We start from the raw sequence: 25,805 nt of genomic DNA on the forward strand, positions 1-25,805 counted from the left end.
TAGGCCTGGACTAGAAGACGGATGCAGAGTGATCAGGGCCCAGGAGGGAGAACACCACAGGAAGGCTCATGAGGCTCTTCCAGTGCCCAAAGGAGAGGACCACTGCCCTGAGGATGGGGCCTGGCACACAGGAGCCCCATGGGAGAACAACACTGGGAAAAGGGGGCAGGAGGCTGCTGGGAACCCCAAGTAAAGAACTCATGTCACTGACTGGCATCTCACAGCACACTCTGGGAGATCCAAGCACAAGCCAGCAAGGGACAGAGGGTCCCAGGAGAGACAGGGCGGGCAGGGAGCAGGGGTGAAGTAGGGGATTGGGGGGGGCGCGGGACACTGCCCAGTTGCTCTACAGAAAGGCCGGGGTGCTTAGGTGGAACAGGTGTAGTTAAGGAAGAGAGACAACAGGCTCCAGAGAGCAGAATAGGTAGGAAGGAGGGTGGTGAAGGTGTAGGGGAGGGGCAAGCACACAGAAAACACAGAAGCTCTGCGTGACTGCTCTGCAGCTCTAAAGCGATCTCTCCCCTCAGGCCACAGAAAGCAGGGCTCCATTTGCCTCACTCCCAGTGCGGCAGCACCCACAGCCCTGCCTCTGCCGGTCAAGCCACCTTCCTCCTCCCTCCGTGACTGACAAGCCCATGTGGAGACTCCAGTCCCATCTGGGCTCTAAACTCAGCACTGCTCCCACCCACCTACACAGAGAGCATGTACACTCCACGCCCACAAAATAAATGAACAAAGCCTCCTCACCAGGAGTGCCCAGTGGTGACAGGCTACCGAATGCAACGGAAGCTCTGCACACAGCGGTTACTCTGCAACGTGGCAACAATCTGAAACTTCCGAAGTGAAACTCAAATTGCTTTTTTTTTTTGGCAGGCCAGTACAGGGATCTGAACCCTTGGCCTTGGTATTATAACTCCACACTCTAACCAACTGAGCTAACCAGCCAGCTCTCAAATTATTTTCTCCCCCAAGTTTTTTCCCCATTTTCTTCACTGTGATAAAATATACATAACATGAAATTTACCAATTTAACCATCTTTAAGTACACAGTTCGGTGGCATTTAGTGAATGAACAATGCCATGCAGCCATCACCACCCTCCATCTTCGGAACATTTTCAGCATCCCAAACTGGAATTCCATCCCCATTAATCAACAACTCCCTATCCCCCCACCTCCAGCAACTGCCATTCTACTTTCTGTCCGTATGACTGTGACTAATTTAGTGACCTCACAGAATCCTAAGGAACCCTATAGTATGCCTTTTTGTGACTGGTTTATTTCACTCAGCATAATGTCTTTAAGGTTCATCCACGTTGTGACACATGTCAAAATTTCCTTCCTTTTTAATGCTGAATAATATTCCACTGTTATGAGTATACCACATTTTGCCCGTCAATTCATCCCTGAATGTAAATTCAAGTTGCTTCCACATTTTAGCTATTGTAAATAATGCTGCTGTGAACATAGGTGTGCAAATACATCTTCAAGACCCTGCTTTTGATTCTTTTCAGCATATACCAGTAGTAGAACTGCTGCCTCTTGTGGTAATTCTGTGTTTAATTTTTTGAGGAGCTGCCATACCGTTTTCCACAACAGTCGTACCATTTTACATTCCCACCAGCGGTGCAGAGGGATTCTAATTTCTCCACATCTTGCCAGCACCTGTTATTTTCTGGTTTTTGGTTTTGGGGGCTTTTTTTCATAGTAGCTGTCCTAATGGGTGAGAAGTGGCATCTATTTGTGGTTTTGATTGGCATTTCCCTCATGATTAATGATGTGACCATCTTCTCATGTGCGTAGTGGCCATTTGTATATCTTCTTTGAAGAAATGTCTATGCAAGTTCTCTGCTCATTTTTTAATTGGGCTGTTTGTTATTGAGCTATGGAGGTATCAGGCTTCTTCATATATTCTGGATAGTAATCCCTTACCAGATATATGATTTCCAAATATTTTCTCTCATTCCATAGGTTGCTATTTCATCCCTTACCAGATATGGGATTTGTAAATATTATCTACCATTCGGTGGGTTGCCTTTTTATTCTGTTGATGGTATCTTTTGATGCACAAAACTAGTTCTTGTGAAATCCAGTGTCTTTTTTTTTTTTTAGTTGTCGGTACTTTTTTTGTCATATCCAAGAAATCATTGCCAAGTCCAACATCAAGAACTTTTGTCCTATGTTTTCTTCTAAGAGTTTCATAGTTTTAGGTCTTTCATCCATCTGGAGTTAATTTTTGTGTGTGGTGTTAGATAAGGTCCAACTTCATTCTTTTGCATTTGGTTATCCAGCTTCCTCAGCACCATTTGTTGAAAAGTTGTCCTTTCCCTGCTGATCAGTCTTAGCACCCTTGCCAAAAATCAAGTGACTATATATGTGAGAGTTCATTTCTGGGCTCTCTAGTCTATATGTCTGTCTTTACACCAGTACCACACTGTTTTCATTACTGTAGCTTTGTAGTACGTTTTCAATCTCTATCATTTTAAGTCTACTGAGACTTAATTGTGGCCTAACACATGGTCTATCCTGGAAAACATCCCATGTGCACTTGAGAAGAATGTGCATGCTGCTGTTATTGGGTAGACTGTTCCACATACGTCTGTTAAGTCTAGTTGGTTGATTGTGTTAAGTCCTCCACTTCCTTGTCTTCTGTTTGTTCTTTCCATTCTTGAGAGTGATTACTGAAGTCTCCAACTATTATTGTAGAATTGTCTATTTCTCCCTTCAATTCTGTAAAAGTTTTTGCTTCATATATTTTGATATTCTGTCATTAGGTACATAAATGTTTACAGCTGTTATACTTCTTGCTGTATTGAAATCTTTATTAATATGTAGTGTCCTTCTTTGTCTCTTGCAACTCTTTTAATGTAAATTTCTATTTTGTCTGATATTAGCACAGACACTGCTGCTCTCTTTGGTTACTGTTTGCATGAAATAACCTTTTCCATCCTTTCACTTTCAATCTATTTTTGTCCTTGGATCTAAAGTGGGTATCTTACAGATGACATACAGTAGGGTCATGTGCTTTCATGCATTCTTCCACTGCTGTCTTTTGAGGGGAGAGCTCAGTCTTTCTGCATTTAAAGCACTTGCTGATGCATAGGGATCTGCTTCTGCATGTGCTGTTTTCCACACATCCTACAGCTTTTTCGTCTCTCATTTCCTGCACTACGATCTTCTTTTACATTTCGTTGACTTTTTTATAGTGAAATGTTTAAATTCCTTTCTCATTTCCTTTTCTGTAATTTCTATAGCTACTTTCTTTGTGGTTACCATGGGGATTACATTTAACATCCTAGAGTTCTAACACCCTAATTTGGATTTTAGCAGCTGAACTTCAATAACATACAAAAACTGTTCCTTTATGGCTCTGTCCCCACTCCTTTTGGTTGCTGATGTCACAAAATTACATCTTTATACACTGTGTCTCCCAAAACATAATCTAATAATTCTTTTAAATGCATTAATCTCTTACACTATGTAGAAAAAATGTGGAGTTACAAACCAAAGCTGCAATAATACTAGCTTGTCGACTGATAATGGTGATATTTTTAACATGTCCATCTTTTAAATATTACACAAAACAAAAAGTGAGGTTAAAAATCACTGTTACAATAACACTAGCTTTTACAACAGCCCGTGTATTTACCTTTGCTGAGGTCTTTATTTCTTCACACAGCTCCATGTTTCTGTCTAGTGCCTTTTCCTTTCAACCTGCAGGGCTCTCTTGAGCATTTTTTGCAGGCAGGTTTAGTGGTAATGAATTCCCTCAGCTTATGTTCATCTAGGAATATCTTAATTTCTCCTTCACTCTTGAAAGACAATTTTGCTGGTTATAGGATTCTTTTTCGTGTGTACTGGCCAGTTCAGGGACTGAACTCTGGACGCTGGTGTTATTGGCACCATGCTCTACCTGGCCAGCTGGATGTGGGTTTCTTGACTGATGGTTTTTCTTTCTTTCAGCACTTCGAATACATCAACCTACTGCCTTCCGGCTCCCAAGTTTCTAACGAGAAACCTGCTGGCAGTCTTGTTGAGGATCACTTATGTGACAAGCTGCTTCTCTTCTGCTTGCAAGATTCGCTCTTTCTCTTTGTCTTTCAAAAGTCTGATTACAGTGTGCCTCAGTGCAGATCTCTTTGAGTTCATCTTACCTGGAGTTTGCTGAGCTTCTCAAATGTTTATATTCATGTATTTCATCAAATTTGGGAAATTTCAGCCATTTCTTCAAACAATCATCTCTCTACTCCTTTCTCCCTTTCTCCCCCACTTCTAGGACTCCCACAGTGCACATGTGGGTCCACTTGATGGGGTCTCAAACATCCCTTAGGCTGTTTACTCTTCTTCAGTCACTTCTTCTGTCCCTCAGACTCAATCAATTCCACTGTCCTATCTACAAGTTTGCTGACTCTCCTTTGCCTGCTCAGATCTGCCTTTGACTCCCTCTAGTGAATTTTTCATTTCAGTTATTGTATTTTTAGCTCCAAGATCTCTTCCTGGTTTCTTCTTAGGTTTCCTCTCTTCGTTGACATAGCCATTTTGTTCAGACACTGTTTTCTTAACTTTCTCCACGTCTTCCTTCAGTTCTCTGAGCATTTTTAAGACAGCTGTTCTAAAGTCTTTGTCTATTAGATCTGCCATCAGGTCTTTCTCAGGGACAGTTTCTATTGATTTATTTTTTTCCTTTGAATGCCCTGATTTTTTGGTTGAAAACTGGACATGCAAACCTAATGATGTGGAAGTTCTGTAGGACAGACTTTCCCCTTTCCCAGGGTTTGCTGTTATTTGTAGTACGTGTTGTTTACTGTCTTGGGGTTTTTGATTGTTGTAGGCTATCTCAATGCTGAAGATCAATCAGCCTGAGGCATGAACTTAAGGTCTTCTCGGGTCTTTTCTGAGCCTGTGTCTTTCTCTGAGCACATGAAATCACTTTCTAATTTTCCCCATATACACAGTTGCTTTTGAATGTCTTAGTCTTGACTCTGACTTCCAAAAGGAGAAAAAGAGAAAAATGAAGAGAGGAGGTAAAAAGGGCACTGGCCCTTTAAATCTCCTATAAGTCATTCAGGAAGGCACTTACAACAATGAAGGGAAGGGCAACCACAGTGGCCAGAGCCTGTTTGTCAGCACCTCTGTGATCAGAAGCAACAATCAGCGATCAGAGCACAGATCCCTGCTATTTGTAGAACAGGGTGCTTTTTGCCCACCCTGGCTCCCACGAGCTGTTTGCAAGCAGCCACAGGACTGGGTAGATGCTACCGTGCTAAAAGCTGAAACTGACCAAAATCAACCATCCAAGCCGTCCCCCAGGAAGTTGCAAACCTTCAACAGACTGCAGAGTTCCAAAACAGATACATCAGATTTTATCAGTGCAACCGCTATATAGGTAAGGAGATGAATTCCTCATGCATCCTCCTCCAGAATCCTCTGAAATAGGTCTTTGGTGTTTTTTAATAAACTGTAAACCTTTACATTTTGGAAAGAAATCAGTACAATCTGCTAATGAAGATGCCAATCTACGTTGTCAAAACAACTAACATTCACCTAAAGCAAATTCTGGATGCCCGGGGAAACTGAGTCAGCTCAGCCACCCCCAGGCCTGGGCCGCATTACACTGAATGGGCCTCAACATGGTCCCAGTCTTCTGGCATAGCACAGGGTCTTTCACTTCTGACACTGAAGAGTAGGGGAGTGAGACACAGGCCCTGCAGCATCACGGTCACTTGTGATATAAAACAAGGAACCACAGCTGCCCCTGGAGTGAGCTGTGCTCTGCGCCCAGAGTGTTTGTCTGCTCATCCCCACTGTGGGGAACTCACTGGCGCAGCGGGAAGGAAAAGAACAGAATCTTCCATGATCATCGTCACAGTGACTTTAAAATAAAAAGAGATGATGAGAAATCTTGTACTTTCTGAGTCAACTCTACAATGCATTGGCTCCAACTCCCTCCCACAGGGAGGCAACCACAAAAGCAGATGAAGGAGTGGGGCTGAAGAAACCAGACGACACAGAGCCCATCCCCATGTCTGTATGGACCCTGCTGCAAGAGGTCCGTGTCCTTTCCTGTCATAACAACAAGTGGGCTCCAGACTCCCTCCTGTGCCAGGACAGGAGCCTTCCCCCAGGAGACTCCTTCACCTGCCTTCTGAGGAAGGGCTTTCTGCATTTCCAGCAACACTGAAAGGTACACAAATAACTCTGTAACGAGACAAGACAGTCGTGTGTGGCTTGGAAACAGACTTCTTTATCCTCTCTGAGAAGTGGGGTGAGCCCTTAGATGATGACACAGAGGAGCAGCTGGGCTGAGGGGGTGCCTGTGACCCAGAACCAAGACACAGTCATCCCACTGCTGAAGCATATTACATCTACAGTCTGAAGTGTACGCTGTCCTAAACTCATATGCTAATTAACCACCATATTTCCAGCTTGCAGATGGGAAGAGAAGGGAGGCTATGAAAGGACAAACTGGGGGACTACTAAAAACAGGGGACATTTCATTTTAGAAAGCTCTTATCAAAAAACAATGAAATAATAAAGCTAAAATAGGAAAAGAGCATAACTTAAAAGAGTTCTACAAAATGCCAAGTTTAACTGTTCGAAACAGTAAGAGTTGGTTATACCAAGTGGGTCATTCTGGTCACACTCAAACTAAAATTGGAGTCAAAGGGCCAGGAGAAAAAAGCACTCAGGGCACATAGCACCTGCTGCAAGAAGAATCTTCTACAAATCCGGCTGTCAACACGGCCTGCTGCAACACGAAGACTAGTTGTACCTTGTAGCTGCTGAAACAACCTGCCACGACTCCGAGACTAATTTAATCTACTGCCGTCACTCACCAATCAACGCCTGCCAACTCCCAAAACTCTACTAGTGCCAAACGGCTTTCTTTCAAAACAGTATGTAACATTCCTCTAATAAAATTCCCAGACTTTTCTCTGTTCTTTGGACACACCAGAGACTGCCCCACTCTCTGTGTATGCCCCAGATTACAATCCTGTTTTCCCAAATTAAACATTCTTTTGATTCATTTCTATATTTTTTGGACTTAAACAAAACAAACATTATTGAGTCAAATAGCCAAAAAGTCATGGGGGGGAGGGGGGGGACCACAATGGATCTTGTTTTCTAACTGCCATATCCCAAAGCAAAGAACGAGAAACGGGCAATTCCAGGACTGGGAAGAAAAAGGACAAGATGAGCCTGGATGATCCAGTTAAGCCAGTCTCCAGAAAGTAACGGAGTCATGTCTGAGGACGCAGGAACCAGCCTGAAGGGCCCCCACTGGCCAAACCTGGGACAATTTTAGCAACAAAATAAATAATGACAGTAATGGATTATATAAAGCCAGAGACTCCCATAAGAGTCTATGACCCAAAACTTAAAAAAAAAAAAATAGATGAATGGGTGAAGTGACAGGAAGGGGAAGTACTTCCCCACAGCAGACACTGAACTGATAACAGAGAGGGAACCGTGGAGTCAGAAAGCCAGCATGTGGCGCCCACCGTGCAATCCTCCACTTGGGTACGTCACTGACAGACACGGAAGCCCTTGGTGGCAGGTGATGAGAAGTGCGGCACCTGCAGAGACTCAGGCAGGGTCTCTCCCCACCAGACACACGCTACTCATAGTTTCAGTGCAGGAACAGTGACTTCACGATTGAGGAGACTATAGACTCCACCTGGCCATAACAGTACAAAAGACCACCAACACGCAACTCCTAAGGACACACACGAGTCCCCTGTGACATTCCAGGCCCTGCTCTTCAAAATGCCAAAGTCAGGAAGGACAAAGAAGGCTGAGAATATTTCAGATTAAATGAGACTAACAAAATAAAACAACCAGGTGGCTGCAAGATCTGAGACTAGAACTGGTTTTCCTGTAACTATAAAGGACACTAACAGGGCAACTGGCAAAAAGTGAACAAGGTACTACTAACAGCATCGCAACAAAGTTAGATTAGATGACAGTATTGCAACAAAGCTAATTTCCTGATTTTGTTAAGTGTACTGTTATTATCTAAGAGAATGTCCTTATTTTTAGGGACATTACACTGTTACTTTTAGGAAATAACACTAAGGTATTTAGAGGTAAAAGGGTACAACGTCTGCAATGTGCAACTTCCATTCATGTTTCAGAAAAAAGAAAGTTATGTTGGGGGAGGAGCATAATTGTGCCATGTAGTAAAATGAGTGAAGGGCACACAGGAATTCTTTGCAGAAATTTTGCAACTTTGCTGAAAGTCTGAAATTACTTTAAAATAAAAAGGATTTTAAAAGTCCAGAAAAAGACATGCACCTCTGGCCAGGTGACACTCCCCCAAGGAAAGCCGTGCAGGTCAACAGCCTCAGCAACCTTGGCATGTGTCTGCAAGTCCTCGTTCAATGCTCATGGAGGCATTATAGCAAGGCCCTTTCAAGTTCAAACTCACGACTGGTCCATGCTAGAGGGAGCTGCCCCACCTCTCTGGGGATGTGCCAAACGACCATGTCCTAGAAGCTGAAGAGGGAAGCCCAGGGGAACCCTGAAGTGTCCTCATGCTGAGGCTCACGTGCCCACCCAGCAGCCTCCTGGTGGGGCCGCTCATGCAGCCCCACCTCCCACAATAGGCCCCCAACAAGTCTTCAAACATTCATCCACTCTCCTAACTGACGAGCTCAAAAGAGCAAGGAGAAACGCCCACAGATAAATGGCTGGTAACAAAGCAACAGCCATTCGCAGGTCCCCTGCCCCATGGTGCAAAGGTCTTCCCAACACATCCTAGTGCTCCCAACAGCACTTCACTTATAAACCGGGAGAGTTCTCATATCCAGTCTTCCACCCAATTAGACCAAGTTAGTAAGATTTTAGTAAAGAAAACCATCTTCATCTTGAGATTGAAAACGAGCTAAGAAAATAATGCAGGTGTTAGACAAGGTTTTAGAGAAGAGGTCAGGTGTGCCTCTTCAGGTGCACAGGTGAGCACAGAAGGGCTGGCTGACTTCAACAGTCACTTGTCTAGAGCAGCAGAGGCACCTGCAGCCAGATACAGTTCTCGTCTGGTGAGGTTCAGGCTTGAGACACACATTCAAAGAGCAAAGACAGTCGCGGGTCTCCCTTTACCTGTCTGTGGTTTTGTGGTGCCCATGTAGCACTGGTTCTGAGGTAGTGACTGATGAAGGGGTGGGAAGGGAGGTAAAAGCTGCTGCCGTCCGAAGTCAGAAACGCTTTTGTTGATCTCCTCCTTTGGCTCCTTATGATCTCTAGCTTCTCGAACTTCTCTGGGATCCTTACTGGCTGCATGCTTCAAAACAAAGACAATTAGTCATTGTAACTGTGCACAAGCAGATGGTCACTGGAATAACACGCACCCAAAACACAGTTCCTTTCCTCGTCAATTCCCCTCAACTGAAAGATGAACTACTACAAGAGAGGGAGGGAGTGTGCAAACCTACACAGCACAGGACAGCCGTCATCATAGGAGCATCTGGCACTGAGACATGTGTGCCAGGCTACCCCTCAGACGATTTAGGTTGGCGTCCACAAACCATGGCCCAAGCTCAGAACACTGCTTACAGGTCTAAAGGTAAGAAGGTGAGAAGGAAGGAGGGAGGAGGAAGATGGGAGGACAAGAGGGACAGGAGGGAGGGGAAAAGGGATAGGAGAGGATAAAGCGCAGCAGTAGCAGCAACCACATGTGGCCAGCAACACCTGAAATACTTTCTATCTGGCTCTTTGTGGAAAAAGTTCGCCAACCCCTGATTTCGGTAATAAATATTACTAAGCTAAAATATACCCTAAATGGGCAGAATCAAAAACTTTCAGAAAGCACTTTCAGTTTGTTACCGCTACACTTTGCAAAATCCCCCAAATAGCATATATTCCACAATACATAATTACCCTTTTATTACATTTTTTTAATGGTCATTTAATCACAGTGTTGCGTATCTCCTTGATCTGCCTTTAGCCTCCACCTTCTGAGACTGGCAGCCTGCAGGGATCAGCCACTAGTACTTCCTAAGGCCCTGCCTTCCTTCCAGACCGCCAGACTCCACCAGACCACCACACTCTGCTTGCTTCCCTAAAGCCACCCACCGCCCTGAGACAGTCTGATCTCAAATCCAATTCAATTTAACCAAATTTTACTGTGCACACAGTAGGTGCAATAAATAACAAAAAGTGTTAAAAAGACAAGCCATCCTTCAACAAGTGGTGCTGGGGAAATCTAACACCACACACAAAACTTACCTCAAGATGGACCAAAGACCTAAAACTATAAAACTCTTACAAGAAGACACAGGGCAAAAGCTTCTTGACACTGGATTTGGCAGTGATTTCTTGGATAAGACACCCAAAGTATAGGCAACGACAGAAAAAAACAGACAAATATGGCTTGGCTATTCTAACTCAGTTGGTTAGAACACAATGTTCTTAACACCAACCTCATGAGTTTGGATCCCCAAACTGGCCAACTGCCAAAAAAAGAAAAACAGACAAACTGGACTTCAACAAAATTTGAATTTCTGTGCATCAAAGGACACAACCAGAGTGAAAAGGCAATCTATGGTATGGAAGAAAATATTTGGAAATAACCTATCTGATAAGGGATTACTATCTAGAATATATGAGGAAGTCCTACAACTCAACAACAACAAAACCACCCAATTAAAAAATGGGCCAAGAACTTGCATAGACATTTCTTCAAAGAAGATATACAAATGGCCACTAAGCACATGAGAAGATGGTCACATCATTAATCATGAGGGAAATGCAAATCAAAATCACAAGTCGATGCCACTTCTAATGGGTGGCTACTGTGAAAACAAAATAAAACAAAACAGAAAAATACAGGTGCTGGCAAGATGTGGAGAAATTAGAACCCCTCTGCACCGCTGGTGGGAATGTAAAACTGTACGACCAGTGTGGAAAACAGTATGGCAGCTCCTCAAAAAATTAAACACTGAATTACCACAAGAGGCAGCAGTTCTACTACTGGTACATACTGAAAAGACTCGAAAGCAGGGTCTTGAAGATGTATTTGTACACCCATGTTCACGCAGCATTATTCACAGTAGCTAAATGTGGAAGCAGCCCGCAAATTCACTGACGGGTGTGTGGATGGGCAAAATGCAGTCCACCCAGAAAACGACATACTACTTAGCCTTAAAACGAAAGAAAAATTTGCAATATGCCACCACGTGGATGAACCTTGAGGACATTTGCTGAGTAAAGTCAGTCCAAAAAGGCAAAGCCTGCAGGATTCCACTGATGTGAGGTCCCTGAGTGGTCAGAATCATACAGACAGGAAGGAGAATGCTGGGTGCCAGGGTTGAGTGAAGGGTAGTTATTTAACAGGGACAGAGTTTCAGTCTGGGATGATGAAAAAGTTCTAAAGATGGAAGGTGGTGGTGGCTGCACAACAGTGTGAATTCACTTAATGCCACTGAGCTGTGTACTTAAAGATGGTTAAGATGATAAATTTTATGTTATGTGTCTTCTATCAGCAAAAAGCAAACAAAAACATAGGGCATCTCCATCTCCTGGAGTCAAGACCAGGGAGAAATGGCCAAGGTCATGAATAATTGTAATTCAAACCACACAATAAGTCCATACAATGGGTGAACACTGGGCTCCAAACAGAGATTACATCGGGGGATTCAGGAGATGTTTGTGGAGGGGAAGCAGACAGGCGAAGATGGCGGCTCCAGGTGAGAGAGCAAACGAACGCAGGGCACAGAGGGGACTAGATTTGGATGGAATGAGGCTGCCCCAGCACAGGGTGGGGGGCCACAGCAGCACATACTCCCTCTGCCTGTCTCTCTGCCTCTGCCTGACGCTCTCTCTGTCTCTGTCTCATGCTCGCTCTCTCTCTCTCTGCCCCTCTACCTCTGTCTCACTCTCTCTCTGTTTCTGTCTCCCTGTCTCTCTCTGTCTCTATCTCTCTGTCTTGCTCTCTGTCTCTGTCTCTCTCTCTCTCTGTCTCTATCTCTCTGTCTTGCTCTCTGTCTCTGTCTCTCTCTCTCTCTCTGTCTCAGGCTCTCTCTGTCTTTCTCTCTGTCTCTCTTTCTCACTCTGTCTGTCTTTCTCTATCTCACAGTTGCACCCTGCTGCTGGCATGGCACTTGCAAAGCTTCTCAGAAACAGCCCTTCTGTGGCTCACACCAGAGCTGACCAACAACTCACTGATGTCCAGGACATCAGAATGCATGACTTGCTCTGGCAGACAATCCTGTTAGGAAACCTACCCTGAATTCAAACCCCAGCGACCACAGCTCTTTGCATTTTTTTTTTTTTATCACTTCCCCCAGTGGAGACCTACCCAGCTCACTGACCCTGTCGGCCACTGTGACAAGATTCCACCTGCTCAAGCCTCAGAATGTGCCTCCAACCCTGGAATGCCCTTCTTCTTTCCCCTAAAGATAAACTCTCTCTTCCCTCCTACAAAGCACAGCTCAAAGATGACAGCTCCTTTTACAACCTCCACTAATCAACCTACCCTCTACACGTAGAGCACTGCTTGAATTAACACACCTGCTTTGTAGAAATTTTAGAAGTCTTTCTCAAATGTACCAAGTTTGGCTCTAATGAGGTCACTGTCAGAACACAGGAATCAGATATCGCTCCTTCTGTACCACCTACAAACCACCAAGCTGCCTGCTCAACTCACAGTGGCTATCTCCCTCAACTAGCACTTGTAGACAAGTACAAAATGCGATTTTAAAGCAAATATAAATGAGAGGCAAAACAAAGCCTGTAGATGAAATAACCACAGGAGGCTAATTCTTGCTTAGGTACAAAACCTATTCTTTAATTTAAAAGGCTATTTCCAAAAATCTAAAAAATAAAATTAAGAACTGCTGAACCTGAGTGAGGGGTCTAGATTTTGCTGGAACTCTGTTATCTAACAAAGCACAGAGACAAGGGAGGAGAAGACCTGCTAGCACGGAGGAGAGTGGCCTTGACCAAGGCCCACGGCATCTGGCCCTGAGCACCCTTCCTTCTCCCTAGGGATCTGTATCTGGGCGCTTCCCCCTGGGCCCAGTTAAGACTTCAGTTTCAGCCCCTTGGCCAGCTGGACACATTTACACAATTACTAATAACTACCTCTTTGACACGGACTGACAGGGGCTACCTCTCTCTCAGTACCTAGCCCAGCAGCGGGCACCTATGGAAGGAGGCTGGGTGTGAAAACACAGATACAGAGGGGACAGTGAGGGGCTGCTACAGGGATGCCCCCTGGAGTGAGCATAATCCAGTTAGGGAAACACAAGCCTCAGTAAAGAGACGTCAATGCAGGACAAAGGCTCCCTTCCAGCAGCTTCCACTCTCCTTGCTCTAGCAAGGGCAGAAGCAGCTGGTAAGAACGTCTGAGCCTGTGCCGATGCTTATGACAGCCAGTGATGATGGGGACCAGCGCTGGATACCAGGGTCCAAACTGCCTCTGCTTTGGCGAAAGGATAGTTAAGACACTAGAGCCATGAAAACACCTTCATTTTTAAACTTCCTCTTGCAAGAAAAATGGATTTATTATCATAAACCTGAAACACTCATTTTATCACTGGAATGACTGTTTGTAAAACATAGTTTTCAATAAAATGTGATTTCTTAAAATTATCAAAAGGGACTGAACGGGGTTTGGGACATCAGGAGATCCTGAGGGGAGGAGAGGCTGGAGCCGGAGCCACAGGTGCCAAGCAGCTCCTGGGAGCAAGGGGGTGCCCCTCCCCACAACCTCTGCCAGTACCACATCAGCAGGGCCACCAGGGGACGGCCCTGTCCGGCTCAGTCCATCTCCTCCTTCTTCCTGTAGAGACCTCCAGGAGCAGAGGAAGGTTTTCTAGGGTGGGGGAAGTGTGAATGGTCATCAGGAACCCAACTTTGGAAGACTCAAAACCTCAGGGTCTCTTTTCCTACAGCCTGAGCCTGTTCAGTAATTTTCAATCAAATGATATCATGTTCTAATCAATTGTATACTATTAATTATAATAATTCAGTCCAGAACAAAGCTACCATTTAGAAAAGCCCCATGGTCAGAGAATTTTTTTTTAAATCAAATTTTAAATTGCTTTTTCCCTAGAGGAATATGATAGGGTGAAAATAAAAGAGTCCCAAGAGTAAAAATATATTAGAATAAAATCCTGAAAGTGGGGATAGAATAAAAGAATAATTTCAAGAGGACAGATGAATGATGTAAAATTTCCAACGTGCATTTTAAAATTGATAATGATCGGTCATCCACGTGGGGAAAACTAACTCAACCCAGACCTTAGACCTCAGATCTAATACGAAAATTAACTCAAAATGAGTAATAGATTCAAAATTAACATAAAACTAAAAAATTTTTAGAAGAAAAATGAGAGAAATCTTCAAGATGCAAGGCTAGGTGGCAAGGTCTCAGACACCACACCAAAGCACGCTCCATAAGAGAAACCTGAGGAACTGGACTTCATCAAAATGAAAAGCTTTTGCTCTGTAAAAGACCCTCTGAGAGGAAGAAGATAAGCTTCAGACGGGAGAAAGTACCTGTAAGCCAGGTATCTGACAAAGAACTCACACCTAGAACTCCTAAAGCTAACAAAACAATCTAATTATAAAACAGACAAAAGGTATGAAAGACACTTCACAGAGAGCAAAAAAAAGCACATGAAAGATGCTCCGCACCAGCAGTCGTGATGGAGTTCACGTTAAACCACAGTGAGGGCTGGCTGGTTGGCTCAGGTGGTCAGAGCACAGCCTTAGAACACCAAGGTCATGGCTTCGGATCCCCATACAGGCCAGGTGCCAAAAAATTAATTAAAGTCTATTTTAAAAAATGCATGCGAAAATTTTTTAAAAAACTGTGATGAGACAGCACTACACCCCTCAGAACAGCTAAAACAAAAGCCGGGCAAACAGACGCCAGAGAGGCAGTGAGACACTGAGTCGCCCACACTGCCAGTGGACACAACGTGGCCACAGCCACTCTGTATGAGATAGGGTGACCCCCATTTTCATAACATATGCAATTCACTTCTGTGAAACTGCTTGCTGTGTAACAAGTTAGATTAAGTTTAAATAGTGTTTAAATTGCTTAGAAAATGCTGTTTGAAAATCCCCCTCAGCTCTTCAGCCCCCTTGACAGAAGTTAAAAGCTAAATATTAGCCTGCACTTAGAGAAGTTTGAATTCTGCTTGCTGTTCCCCACCCAAGCTGCCCCTGAGCAATTAACTGGCTTGTTTCAGCTTCTGTTATCAGCTGGCGCTAGACTTCCCCAAACCCCCTCCTCACACCAGGAGGGTATGTGTGTCTGTGTGTGACTATTTCATAATTTTGACTGTGTGACTAAAGTAAAAATGTACCTTTTAAAAAAAACCCTAAACTTCAAGTCAGGGCTGCTCTCTTCCAAGACTTTCTTGGAGGGACAGTCGCCGGCCGGCCAATAAAGACCCCCTTTTAAATTCTCAATTGGGTGTTTTGGTTCCTCTTCCAGGCGGCAGCCTCACAACATGTAATGTGGAGCAGCCACTCTGCAATGTGGTGTGGCTGTTTCTTGAAACCACAGTTATACTACTGGATATTTAATACCAGAAAGATGAAAACTTACATCCAAACAGAGATGCATACATAAACGTTCAGAGCAGCTTTATGTAACTGCCCAAAGCTGGATACGAGTGAGTGGTTCACAGGTGTGCAGTCCATTCACACCATGGAATACCACTCAGCACAAAAAAGAACAGACCAGTGACACAACTAGGATGGATCCCATGAGAACCACGCTCAGTGGAAAAAGCCACCCTCAAGAGGTTACATACTCCTTAACTCCGTTTCTGTAATACCTGAAATAATCACGGAAACATAGAACAGACTAGGGTTGCCAGGGGCTAGGTCAGGTTGGGGTGACTACAAGGAAGGACTGCAGGTACCCTGGCGTGATGCAATGTTCTGTGTCCTGACGGCCATGGTGGTTACACAAACCCACGTATGATCACACTGCACAGAACTATGTGCACACGCACACGTGCATGGAAAAGTTATGGTGAAACTGTGTAAGATCTGCAGATCTGTACCAATGTCAATGTCCTGGTTTTTACATTGCATGTTATATAAAATGTTACATATGTTATATAAAATGTTACCAGTAAGAGAAGCTGGGTGAAAGCTACATGGGATTTCTCTGCACTATTTTTTCAGGCTCCTGTGAATCTATAATTATTTTTAAATGTTTTAAAGTTCTGACATACACAGAATACTGCAGAAGGTTGAAGCTGAGTCCAACCAGCCAAGCTGGAAATGGGGGAGCCCCTGGACCAGGACCGGGGTGACTGGTGAGTGCGGCATCAGAAGGTGCCCACCCTGGCTGTCCTAGAAGGGAACAGAACATCTGGCGGCCATGGGGACCCCTGGGGAGAGGGGAGCCCACAGGTCATGGTCAGAGGCCAGCACTCCAGCTCCGCAGTGCACCCACCACCACTACTACTGCTGCAGGCGGGTACTGCACTCACACCAAGGCCAGTGCTGCATCACAGAAACAAAGACCAGCACACCCCTGCGTGGGGAGAAACGAACATCTGAGAGGGAAAAAGTCATCAGGAACAAGAGATGCCAAGCCCACACAGAGGAACTCCTGCTGGAGGAACATATAACAAACTAACTATAAAAGGATCAATAACAAACTATAAAAGAATTATAATCAATATCTTTTGAAGAAGACAAAATATAATTCAGAAGTTTCTTCTTTTACATTAAAGGAACTAATTAGACATATTGGATATAAAAAATAAAATATATCAATATATGGAATGAACAAGAATGCAAAGGGCTAAAGAACGAATTTTGAGCTGGAAAACAGACAAGTAACTGTCCAAGGAGACAGAAGATCCAATGTCCATCTAAAAAGGAGTTCTATGGGATGAAAATGGAAAGAAAAATTATAAAAAGCATTTTCCCGGAGCTAAAGTCACAAATCCTCAGACTGATAAGGTCCCATGAGAAAAAGGTTCCATACATGCAGCCCTAAATAACTGCAAAGAGGAAACAGCAGATGATTTACAAACAAAGGACAAGACAATGGCTTCAGCATGCTCACCAGCAACATCAGATACAAGAAGCTCCAAGGGAACATGAGCATAAACCTAGAATTCATGCCCAGCCAAAATGACATCCAACTGAGAGAGCAAAACAACAGCACTGCACACATTTTGAAAAAATTTATCATGCATATACCACGTGAGATATGGTGATGAACCACAGACCAGCACACTGGGTGTTAAATGAAGTAAACATTGCCTGTGTTGAATGATCAGGCCCAAGACTCACCCTGCTCTCAAGGACAGCCTGATCCTGGCAGCTTGGTGTCAGGAGGGAGCCCAGGGCATGTCTCAACACAGGCCTTTGTCCTCTCGCTTCTGTCACACTGGGTTCCTAACCAACTTCATTGCTACTCACTTCTCAATGAGATGGGTGGGTGCTGAGCCTTCCCTAGCTAGAGTGAAAACCCTCGGGCCCAAAGCAGGAAAGGGAGTGGTCTCCTTGAAAGAATGTGACACATCTTCACACAGGGGGCAATAGAGTCCTATAAGAAGAGCAAGGCAAGAGAAGGAAACAGAGCCAGAGCCATCCGGCTCTGTCATTCACACATGAAGCATTAGCAGCATCTCCTAACTTTTCACAGGCCCCGAGTAACTCAGTGAAATGACCACTACCATTTACTAGCCTTTCTCTTTAATGCACGTAAATCCATTTGCCATCATTGAAACAAAACAGAAGAAAGACAAAAAGGAAACAGCAAAAGAAGACACAAATTACCAGGCCCAAGATGGATTTTGGCATGGTCTTGCGTGCCCGGTGAACCTTGACGTCAGCACCAGGGGCCGTGGGCTTTCGTTCCTCTGCATCTGTGCTCCCCTCCCCAGGCACAGCTGGTGCAGCGGCTGGCATATGAGGAAAAGCACTTGGAGTCCTGCCTTTTCCAGCCCCTCCAGGAAGGGTTTTTGCAGCATGGCCAGGAAGCGAGGAGGCCAGAGTGCTGGTAGTCCTCAAGGGCTGCCCCTGCAAGGCCGGTTTATGTAAGAAGTATCCGTTGCTGCCCATGACAGAAGTCTGCATAAAGTCATCTGCTGCAACATGGTTTTCCTTCCCCACTTCTGTGTCTCTTTCTGAAATCCCGTTTTCCGCTATTCGGGTTAGTTTATTGGTACCTTCCTGTGGGCTGATTTTTGCGTTCTCCTGAATGTGTCTTCCTGCATTCGGGTGGCTGCTGCTATCGCCTTTTTCACAAGACCCGTTGGTCTCACCATCTGCAGCCACGTGGGCCTCTCCTGCCTGCTTCTCTGCTGAGCCTTCGTCGGCAGCCATCAGGATCTCTGTGGACAGAGCAGAAAGGGCGTCAGTGGCCGCTGGCAGCACCTCCTGGGAACCACCAGCAGAAGAGCTACGATTTCTTTCAGTGCCTTGTATAGAACTGTGGCAGAAAACTCTTTTATTTCATATACAAACCAACATTTAAGTTCAAAGAAACTAAATACAAAGTTATTTCTTAAACATTAACTTTGAAAGTTTATTGGTTAAGTTTGGGGAGTCACCACTATAAGAGAAAACTGAGCATTATTTGGAGATAGAAAAAAGTCTTCTGAAGTAGCTTCCCAAGAACAAACTTAAAGAAAAAGTTTCACACTTTCAGCATATCCTTGATCTACATGACATTCTCTACAGAGGTTCAGTCTCCCGTGACAAATTAACAGATTATATCCAGGGTGGTTGTAAATAAGAAATGCAGTTTACATCAGAAGACTGATAGATACCTTTAATCTCACTGAGGGCTGAAGCAGAAAACTCCCAGAAAACCCCACAACATGTCTCTGGATACAGAAAGAGCACTCGTCAGCTTCAAGGCACCACACCTCCCTGTCCCCTTCCCTCAGTTCTACTGTTCCTCCTGGTTCTCTCCTAATATACTTGCACTTTATTATTTGCCACACTGATCGTCTGTCCTTCCCTCCCAGATTGTGAGTTCTACAAGAGCAAGGGTTTTGTCTGTTTGTTCACTACTACACACCTTGTGCACATAAACAGAGCCTGGCACATAATATGTGCTCAATAAATACTTTCTGAATGAATGAACAGCTATCGATAAATTTTTAACCCGTAGCAAAATAAAATAGGTGAAAACTTTCTCAACTTGGAGAAGGCTATATACCAAATTCCACAGCAGGTATATACTTACTCAGAAATATTAAGTTAATTTCATTTAAGATCAAAAATAACATAAGGACATCCACACTACTAGTGTTTAGCATAAAAAGGAGGTACTGCGTGACACTAACAGGGAAGAAAGAGAAACCAAAGATGCAAAGGATAACAATGGTGAGACAGACTGTGCTCACCACACCTAACACGATCCCCTACTTAAAAACAGAATCAATCAGCAACTAAAACACACGAGTGCAGTAAGATTGCTGAATTAAAAATGGAGTTACAAAACCAAGGGCATTTCTCTACACCAACATAAACTAGAAAATGTAAGAGAAAAAGTATTAATTCACAAAAGCAGGAAAAACAACAAAGGATATAAAAAATTAGCCAAGATTACTCAACACCTGTGTGGAGAAAAATAAAACTTAAATGGAGGGCATTTCATGCTCTTGGAACGGGATGACAGGATTACAAAGCTGTGAGGTTCCCTCAAATCAAATCTAGAGATTCAATGATATTCTAATCAACATCCCAATTAGTGTTTTATGACCTTATTCTAAAATGCATAAATAATAAATTTTCACAAACAGCCAAGTAAATCACGAAAAAGAATAGTAAAGAGAAAGGCTCATTTTAATAGAAAAGTTTAAATGAGCTCCTACCTAACACCCCTGGCAAAGGTGGATTCTAGGGGTCTCCTAGTCAAAGTGGGGTTCTAGGACCAGCGGCCCAAGCCAGCTTAGAGTGAGAAGCAGGTGAAAGAAGGCAGACTGCTGGGTACACCCCGAGCTGCTGGTTCTGATCGCCTGAAGCCGGAATCCACGCCTGTGGGTCTTAACAAAACCTCTGGGGCTGCTTCTGCACATTTCTGTGCACTCAGAGGGAAACACTGTCCTAGATGGTCTGAGAACCTCAAAGTTAATAAAGGAAATGGAGAAGAACAGATTTGTGGCCTAGAAACTGTAAAAATTTTCATAAAACATCAAAAGCATAAATTATAACAAGAAAAAGAAAAGTCTGATTACATTAGAATTAAAGATGTCTGCTCTACAAGGAACATAAAAAGGCAAAGTTAAGCAATGGATAATGATGCAATTGTTATTTCTAAAATTGACAAGAGATTAATATATAGACATAAATAAATGCTTTCTTTAATCAACAAGAAAAATAAAAAAACCCTTACTAAAAAAAGGGAAAATGATACGAACAGGCAATTTATTGAAAAGGAAATAAAAAGTGTTAATAAGCATGTAAATAGCCTAAAACCCTAATTAAAAGGGTTAGGATAGTCAGAGTGGTTAAAAAAGCAATACAACAAACCTACAATAAACATATATTAAATGAGAAACATAGGTTAAAGGAAAGGAAAAGGTATACTATGCAAAAATGAATTTTAAAAAAAGTTGGAGTGGCTACTTTAATATCAAAGTAGATTATAGAATAAAGAATATTACAAGGAATGTCATTCCATGATGATAAAGGGGACAATAAATGAGCTCCAAAACACAGGAATCAAACACTGATAGAAGTGCTAGGGGAAGTAAAAAATTCCACAAGTACGTAGATTTCAATACCCCTTTCTACACACCTGATGGAACAAGCAGACAGACAGACAGCAAGGGTACAGCAGGGCTAAGCTGCATGTCAACAGATACGGCCAACGACAACAGACAAAAACAGCAGCAGATGGGCGCATTATTTCCAACAAGTGCAAACAGAACACTTACTGAAAGTAACCACATTCAAAGTCGTAAAACAAGTCTCAATAAATTCAAAATGACTGAATGAAGTCAAAAAAGATCAGATAAAACCCCCAATTATTTGAAAACTAAACACACTCCTAAAACCATGGGACAAAGAAGAAATTAAAAGGGAAATCAGAAAGTATTTTGTACTGAAGGGAAATAACAACACAAGCTATTAGAACACGTGGGATGCGCTGAGACAAGACTTAAAGGGAAACTCACAGCCATGAGCACCTGTGTCATGAAATTAGAAAAGAGCAAATTAAACCCAAAGTAAGCAAAAGAAAGAAAATATAAATCAGAGTGAGAACTGATGAAACAGAACAGAGAAAAATAGAGGAAATCAATGAAACCAAAACTCATTTTTTTTTTGAGAAGATGAACTGACACACCTTATTTGTGAGGTTAGCATTACCCTGATACTAAAAACCAGACGAAGATACTATAAGAAAACTACAGACCAATATCCCCAGTGAACATAAATGTAAACATTCTAAACAAAATTATAACAAATCAAACCCAAAATTAAATTTTAAAAGATAATATATTCATTGGGCCGGCCCGGGGCTCACTCGGGAGAGTGCAGTGCTGATAACACCAAAGCCACAGGTTCGGATCCCTATATAGGATGGCTGATTAGCTCACTTGGGAGAGCGTGGTACTGACAACACCAAGTCAAGGGTTAAGATCCCCTCACTGGTCATCTTTAAAAAAAAAGAGAGAGAGAGAGAGAGAGAGAGATAATATATTCAGTACAAATGGAGTTTATCCCAGGAAAGCAGGGTTAGTTTAATGTTCAAATAAATCAACACATGTAATCCACCATGTTGACAAACTAAAAGAAAAAAAAATTATCACCTCAAAAGATTCAGAAAAAGCATGTGACGACACCCATTTTGGATAAAAACTCTAAGCAAACTAGGAACAGAAAGCAACATCCTCAAGCTTTCAAAGGACATCTATGTAAAACCTACAGCTAACATTATACTTACTGGTAAAAGACTGAACTGAACGCTTCCTTCCCTCCCTAATATCAGGAACAAGATAAGAATGTTACTCTCACTATTTCTATTCAACATTATTCTGAAGGTTCTGGCCAGTGCAATTAAGCAAGCAAAAAAAAAAGGTATTCTAAAAGGAAAAAAGTAAATAAACTGATTAATATCTGACTTGATTTTGTATCTAGAAAATCCAAGGGAACCTGTAAGAAAGCTACTAGAACTGGTGACTGAGTTTAGGAAAGTTACAGAATACAAGACTAATTATAAAACTGAACCTCAACTTAAACCTCAAACTTTATACAAAAACTAACTCAAAATGGAAAAGAAATGTAAATGTATGTCGTGAAACTATAAAAACTTTTAGAAAAAAAAAATCTTCGGGATCGAAAGTTAGGCAGGTCTTAGCCTCGATACCAAAAATACAATCCACAACAGGAAAAATTGATAAATTGGATTTCATCAAAATTAAAAACTATTACTCTGCAAAAGCCTACGGGAAGAGGATGAAAAGCTAGCTAGGGACTGAGAGAAAATATGTTCTAACTGCATATCTGACAAAGAACTAGTATCTGGACTATATAAAGAATTCTCAAGACTAAACAGTAGCAAGTCTAACCCACAATGAAATACTACTTCACACCCATTAGGATGGCTATACTTTGAAAGATGGACAGTAACAGGACGTAGAGAAACTGGAATCCTCACACACTGATGCTGGGTACGTCGAACAGTAGAGCTGTTTTAGAATTTGGCATTTTATTATACAGCTAAACATAATCTTACCATATGACAGCAATTGCACTCCTGGGCATTTATCTCAGAGAAATGTAAACTTATGTCCAAACAAAAATGTATAGATAAATGATCACAGCAGTTTTATTTTAACAGATAAGAAATGGAAACAACCCAGATATCCTCCAACAAGGGCATGGTTAAACAAACTGTGGTACATCATACCATGGAACAGTTCCCAGGAATAAAAAGGAACAAACTATTGCTATATGAAGCAGCCTGAATCAATCCCCAGGGAAGTACCCTTGGGGAGGAGGAGTCAATCCTAAAAGGTTGCCTAGTATATGAAACCATTTATAAAGACACAACTATAGAAATGGAGAATATTAGGGCGTATGAGAACCCTTTTCGGCCGCGCCCCATCATGGCGCTGGCTACCCTTCTCTTCCACCTTCTCCTTCCCGCCGGCGCGAATCACACGCCAATCAGCACAGGCTCCTTGCTCCTGGCCCCTTAGCAACACAATCCGTCCAATCCCCGAACGCCCCGAGTCCTCAGCAAACCTATCAGCTCTCTTCTAACCCTATAAAAGCAGATGTGCCGGCTGAATAAAAAAACCTTCTCCAGCGAGCTGCCTTGCCTTTGTGTCTCATCCTTTAACTGGTGCTGAATTTTATTCCTTTCAGAGAACAGATTGGTGGTTGCCAAAAAATAAAAACAACACTGGGGAAGTGAGGGATGGGAGGTGGTCCAGTTACAAAAGGGCGAGGTGAGAAGCCTTGTGGCTATGAACCTGCTGTATCTTGACTGTGATGGTGGATATGCCAACCTATACTTATGATAACAACACGTAGAAATAAATACACACACACAAATGAGCACAAGTCAAACTGCAGAAATTCTGAATACGACTGGTAGATTGCATCAGTGTTAACATCCTGGTTGTGACATTGTACTGCGGCTTTGTAAGATGTTGCCACTGGTGGGAACAGGGTAAAGGACACATGGGATCTCTGCATTATTTCTTAAAATTGCAAGTGAATCTACAATTACCTCAAAATAAAGTTTGATTACAAAAGATAAACTGCAAGTCTATATACTAGCAAGAATAATTGGTAAGTAAAATTTTAAATGTACCATTTATGACAGCAAAAGAAAATATGAAATAATTAGAGGTGTAAGACCTGTAAACTAGAAAATATAATGTGTGGCTAAAAAAATTAATAAATAATAAATTAAAATAATGCCTCAATTCTTTTCTTTTTACCCTAGTAGGGTATATATCTTACATAAATTATTATTTCTATTTTAATTTTTTTTTTTTAGAAAGAAAGACATTAGGAGACTTCTCATCTGATATAGTTAGGCCTGGTGAGTTAATAGGAAAAAAAAAATCAGTGAAAGTAGGAAATGACCAAACAAACAAAACCCAGGACATGCATAACGTTAGCACTTCATCTGAAAGTGTGTATACATGACTTCTGACCAAGGGCCAGGTTCCTCAGGGGGGTCTGTAGCCAGGAGCACACTTTGTCTTTCTTGCATAAACCACAACCATAACATTTCCATTTAAATTTCTTTACAGAATTCGATCATATTTTCTGTCTTTTATGTTCCTCATCCATTACAAACTCAGCAGTAATATCTTTGTCAATTCACTTTCACTGAATCTTCCCGAAGCATTTACTTAACTTGGTTCTAAGGACAACAATTTTTCACATTCACATTTCATTGGTTCACAGAATATGTAATAAAAGTACATAGCTATAACAGCAGGTATAACTGGTATGAACAGTTTTGGGAACAGATTTAACTACTAACTCTCAGTAAGTGACCAATCCAACATTTGGGGTGTCTTGTACCCACCAAGAGCCTCTGGCACACTGACCACACAATGTGCAGGAAGAGGGCTTCTGTTGGAAATGAAATATTCTAAGAAATGTCACCAGAGTGCCAGATAAAAACAGCACCCTGAACACAGGTTTATGTGGAGTATGCATAAAGCAAATGTACTTCACAGGGCCTGGTTTTCCAAAGCCTTGCAGTTTCAAATATTGACCTTGCAAAGGACAGGAAATTTTCCCCAGGCTAGTCTCTGTTGTAAGATCAGGAATTGTAACACAGCAAGGTTGCTGGCTCAAAGACAGACAGGTTACTGATTGATATGTAAAGATACTAGGAAATTGCTGCAAGAAGAGAATGTTTGCTAAAATCAAGCTTTTGTTAATGGATTGACTTAATTGCATTATAGAATGTCACTTTGCTTGTCTTGCTGAATGTTACCAGCTTCAATTGTTAAACTTGTTAAACCATACTTAGCAAAAATCCCACCTATGTTCTCTTCCTGTAACTTCCTGGTCTGAAGAATAAATGTGGGAAGCGAACTCCAATTCGTGATTAATTTCCCAAATGGAAGGAATGACTCTCTCTTGAGGGTTCCAGGAGATTAACCCCTTTTCGGGGCTTCTCACTGCTCAGAAGAGATGGGCTTTGAGTAATCTTTGGCAGCTTCGTCACCCACAGGAAAAGGGGTGACAAATAGGTGGGAGGCAAAGCAACAAGTTTAATGTCGCTCTTTCCCAATACCCTACCCCAAAAGTGAAATTCATAAATAACAACCAAAAAAGACACACAAAAATCAGCACAATCTTACAACGAAAGGCAGGTACAATAGTGGTAAACAAAACAGAAAGAATGAATCCTCAGCAGAAAAGAGAGCTGAACCACAACCCAATTTAACCTGAGAATCGCCAACAGACTTAGGAATTCATGATATGAGCACTCTCTGGAAGCGGAGGTGAAAGTAAGGTGTTAGCTGGAAGTTTCTCAAAGATGCCCTTTGTCAGGCTGAGGAAGTTCCCTTCTGTTCTTAATTTGCTAAGAGTTTTTATCATGAAGGGGTGATGATTTTGGTCAAATGCTTTTTCTGTGTCTGTTGAAATGCTTATGCGGTTTTGTCTTTCAGTCTGTTCTGTTGATATTCAGTGTATTTACATTAATTGGTTTTAACCACTAAACCAGACTTGCACGCCTGGATAAATCCCACTTGCTCAGGATGTTTAATCTTCCTTCTCCACACCACACCTTCTTTTTGTTTGCTGGATTCAGTTTGCTAGTATTTTGTTGGAAATCTCTGCATCTACATTCATAAGAGAGATTTTTGTCCGTAGTTTTCTTGTGTGC

At 42.5% G+C, this 25,805-nt stretch overlaps 1 protein-coding gene across 9 annotated transcripts in view; it reads right to left on the bottom strand.

Moving 5' to 3' along the window:
* The window catches only part of EHMT1 (euchromatic histone lysine methyltransferase 1), a 187,224-nt gene that overhangs the window by 83,047 nt on the left and 78,372 nt on the right, over positions 1-25,805 (bottom strand). For 8 of the 9 annotated variants that reach the window (XM_063082639.1, XM_063082642.1, XM_063082638.1 and 5 more), the window contains 2 exons: positions 17,759-18,315; positions 9,098-9,278 (listed from right to left, as the gene is read on the bottom strand). In XM_063082639.1, the coding sequence (XP_062938709.1) occupies positions 9,098-9,278; positions 17,759-18,315 (738 nt within the window). The remainder of the gene's footprint in view (positions 1-9,097; positions 9,279-17,758; positions 18,316-25,805) is intronic. The other variant, XM_063082644.1, reaches the window with a different exon arrangement.

The sequence above is a fragment of the Cynocephalus volans genome, chromosome 17 (assembly GCF_027409185.1).
Source record: "Cynocephalus volans isolate mCynVol1 chromosome 17, mCynVol1.pri, whole genome shotgun sequence".
NCBI lineage: Eukaryota > Metazoa > Chordata > Mammalia > Dermoptera > Cynocephalidae > Cynocephalus > Cynocephalus volans.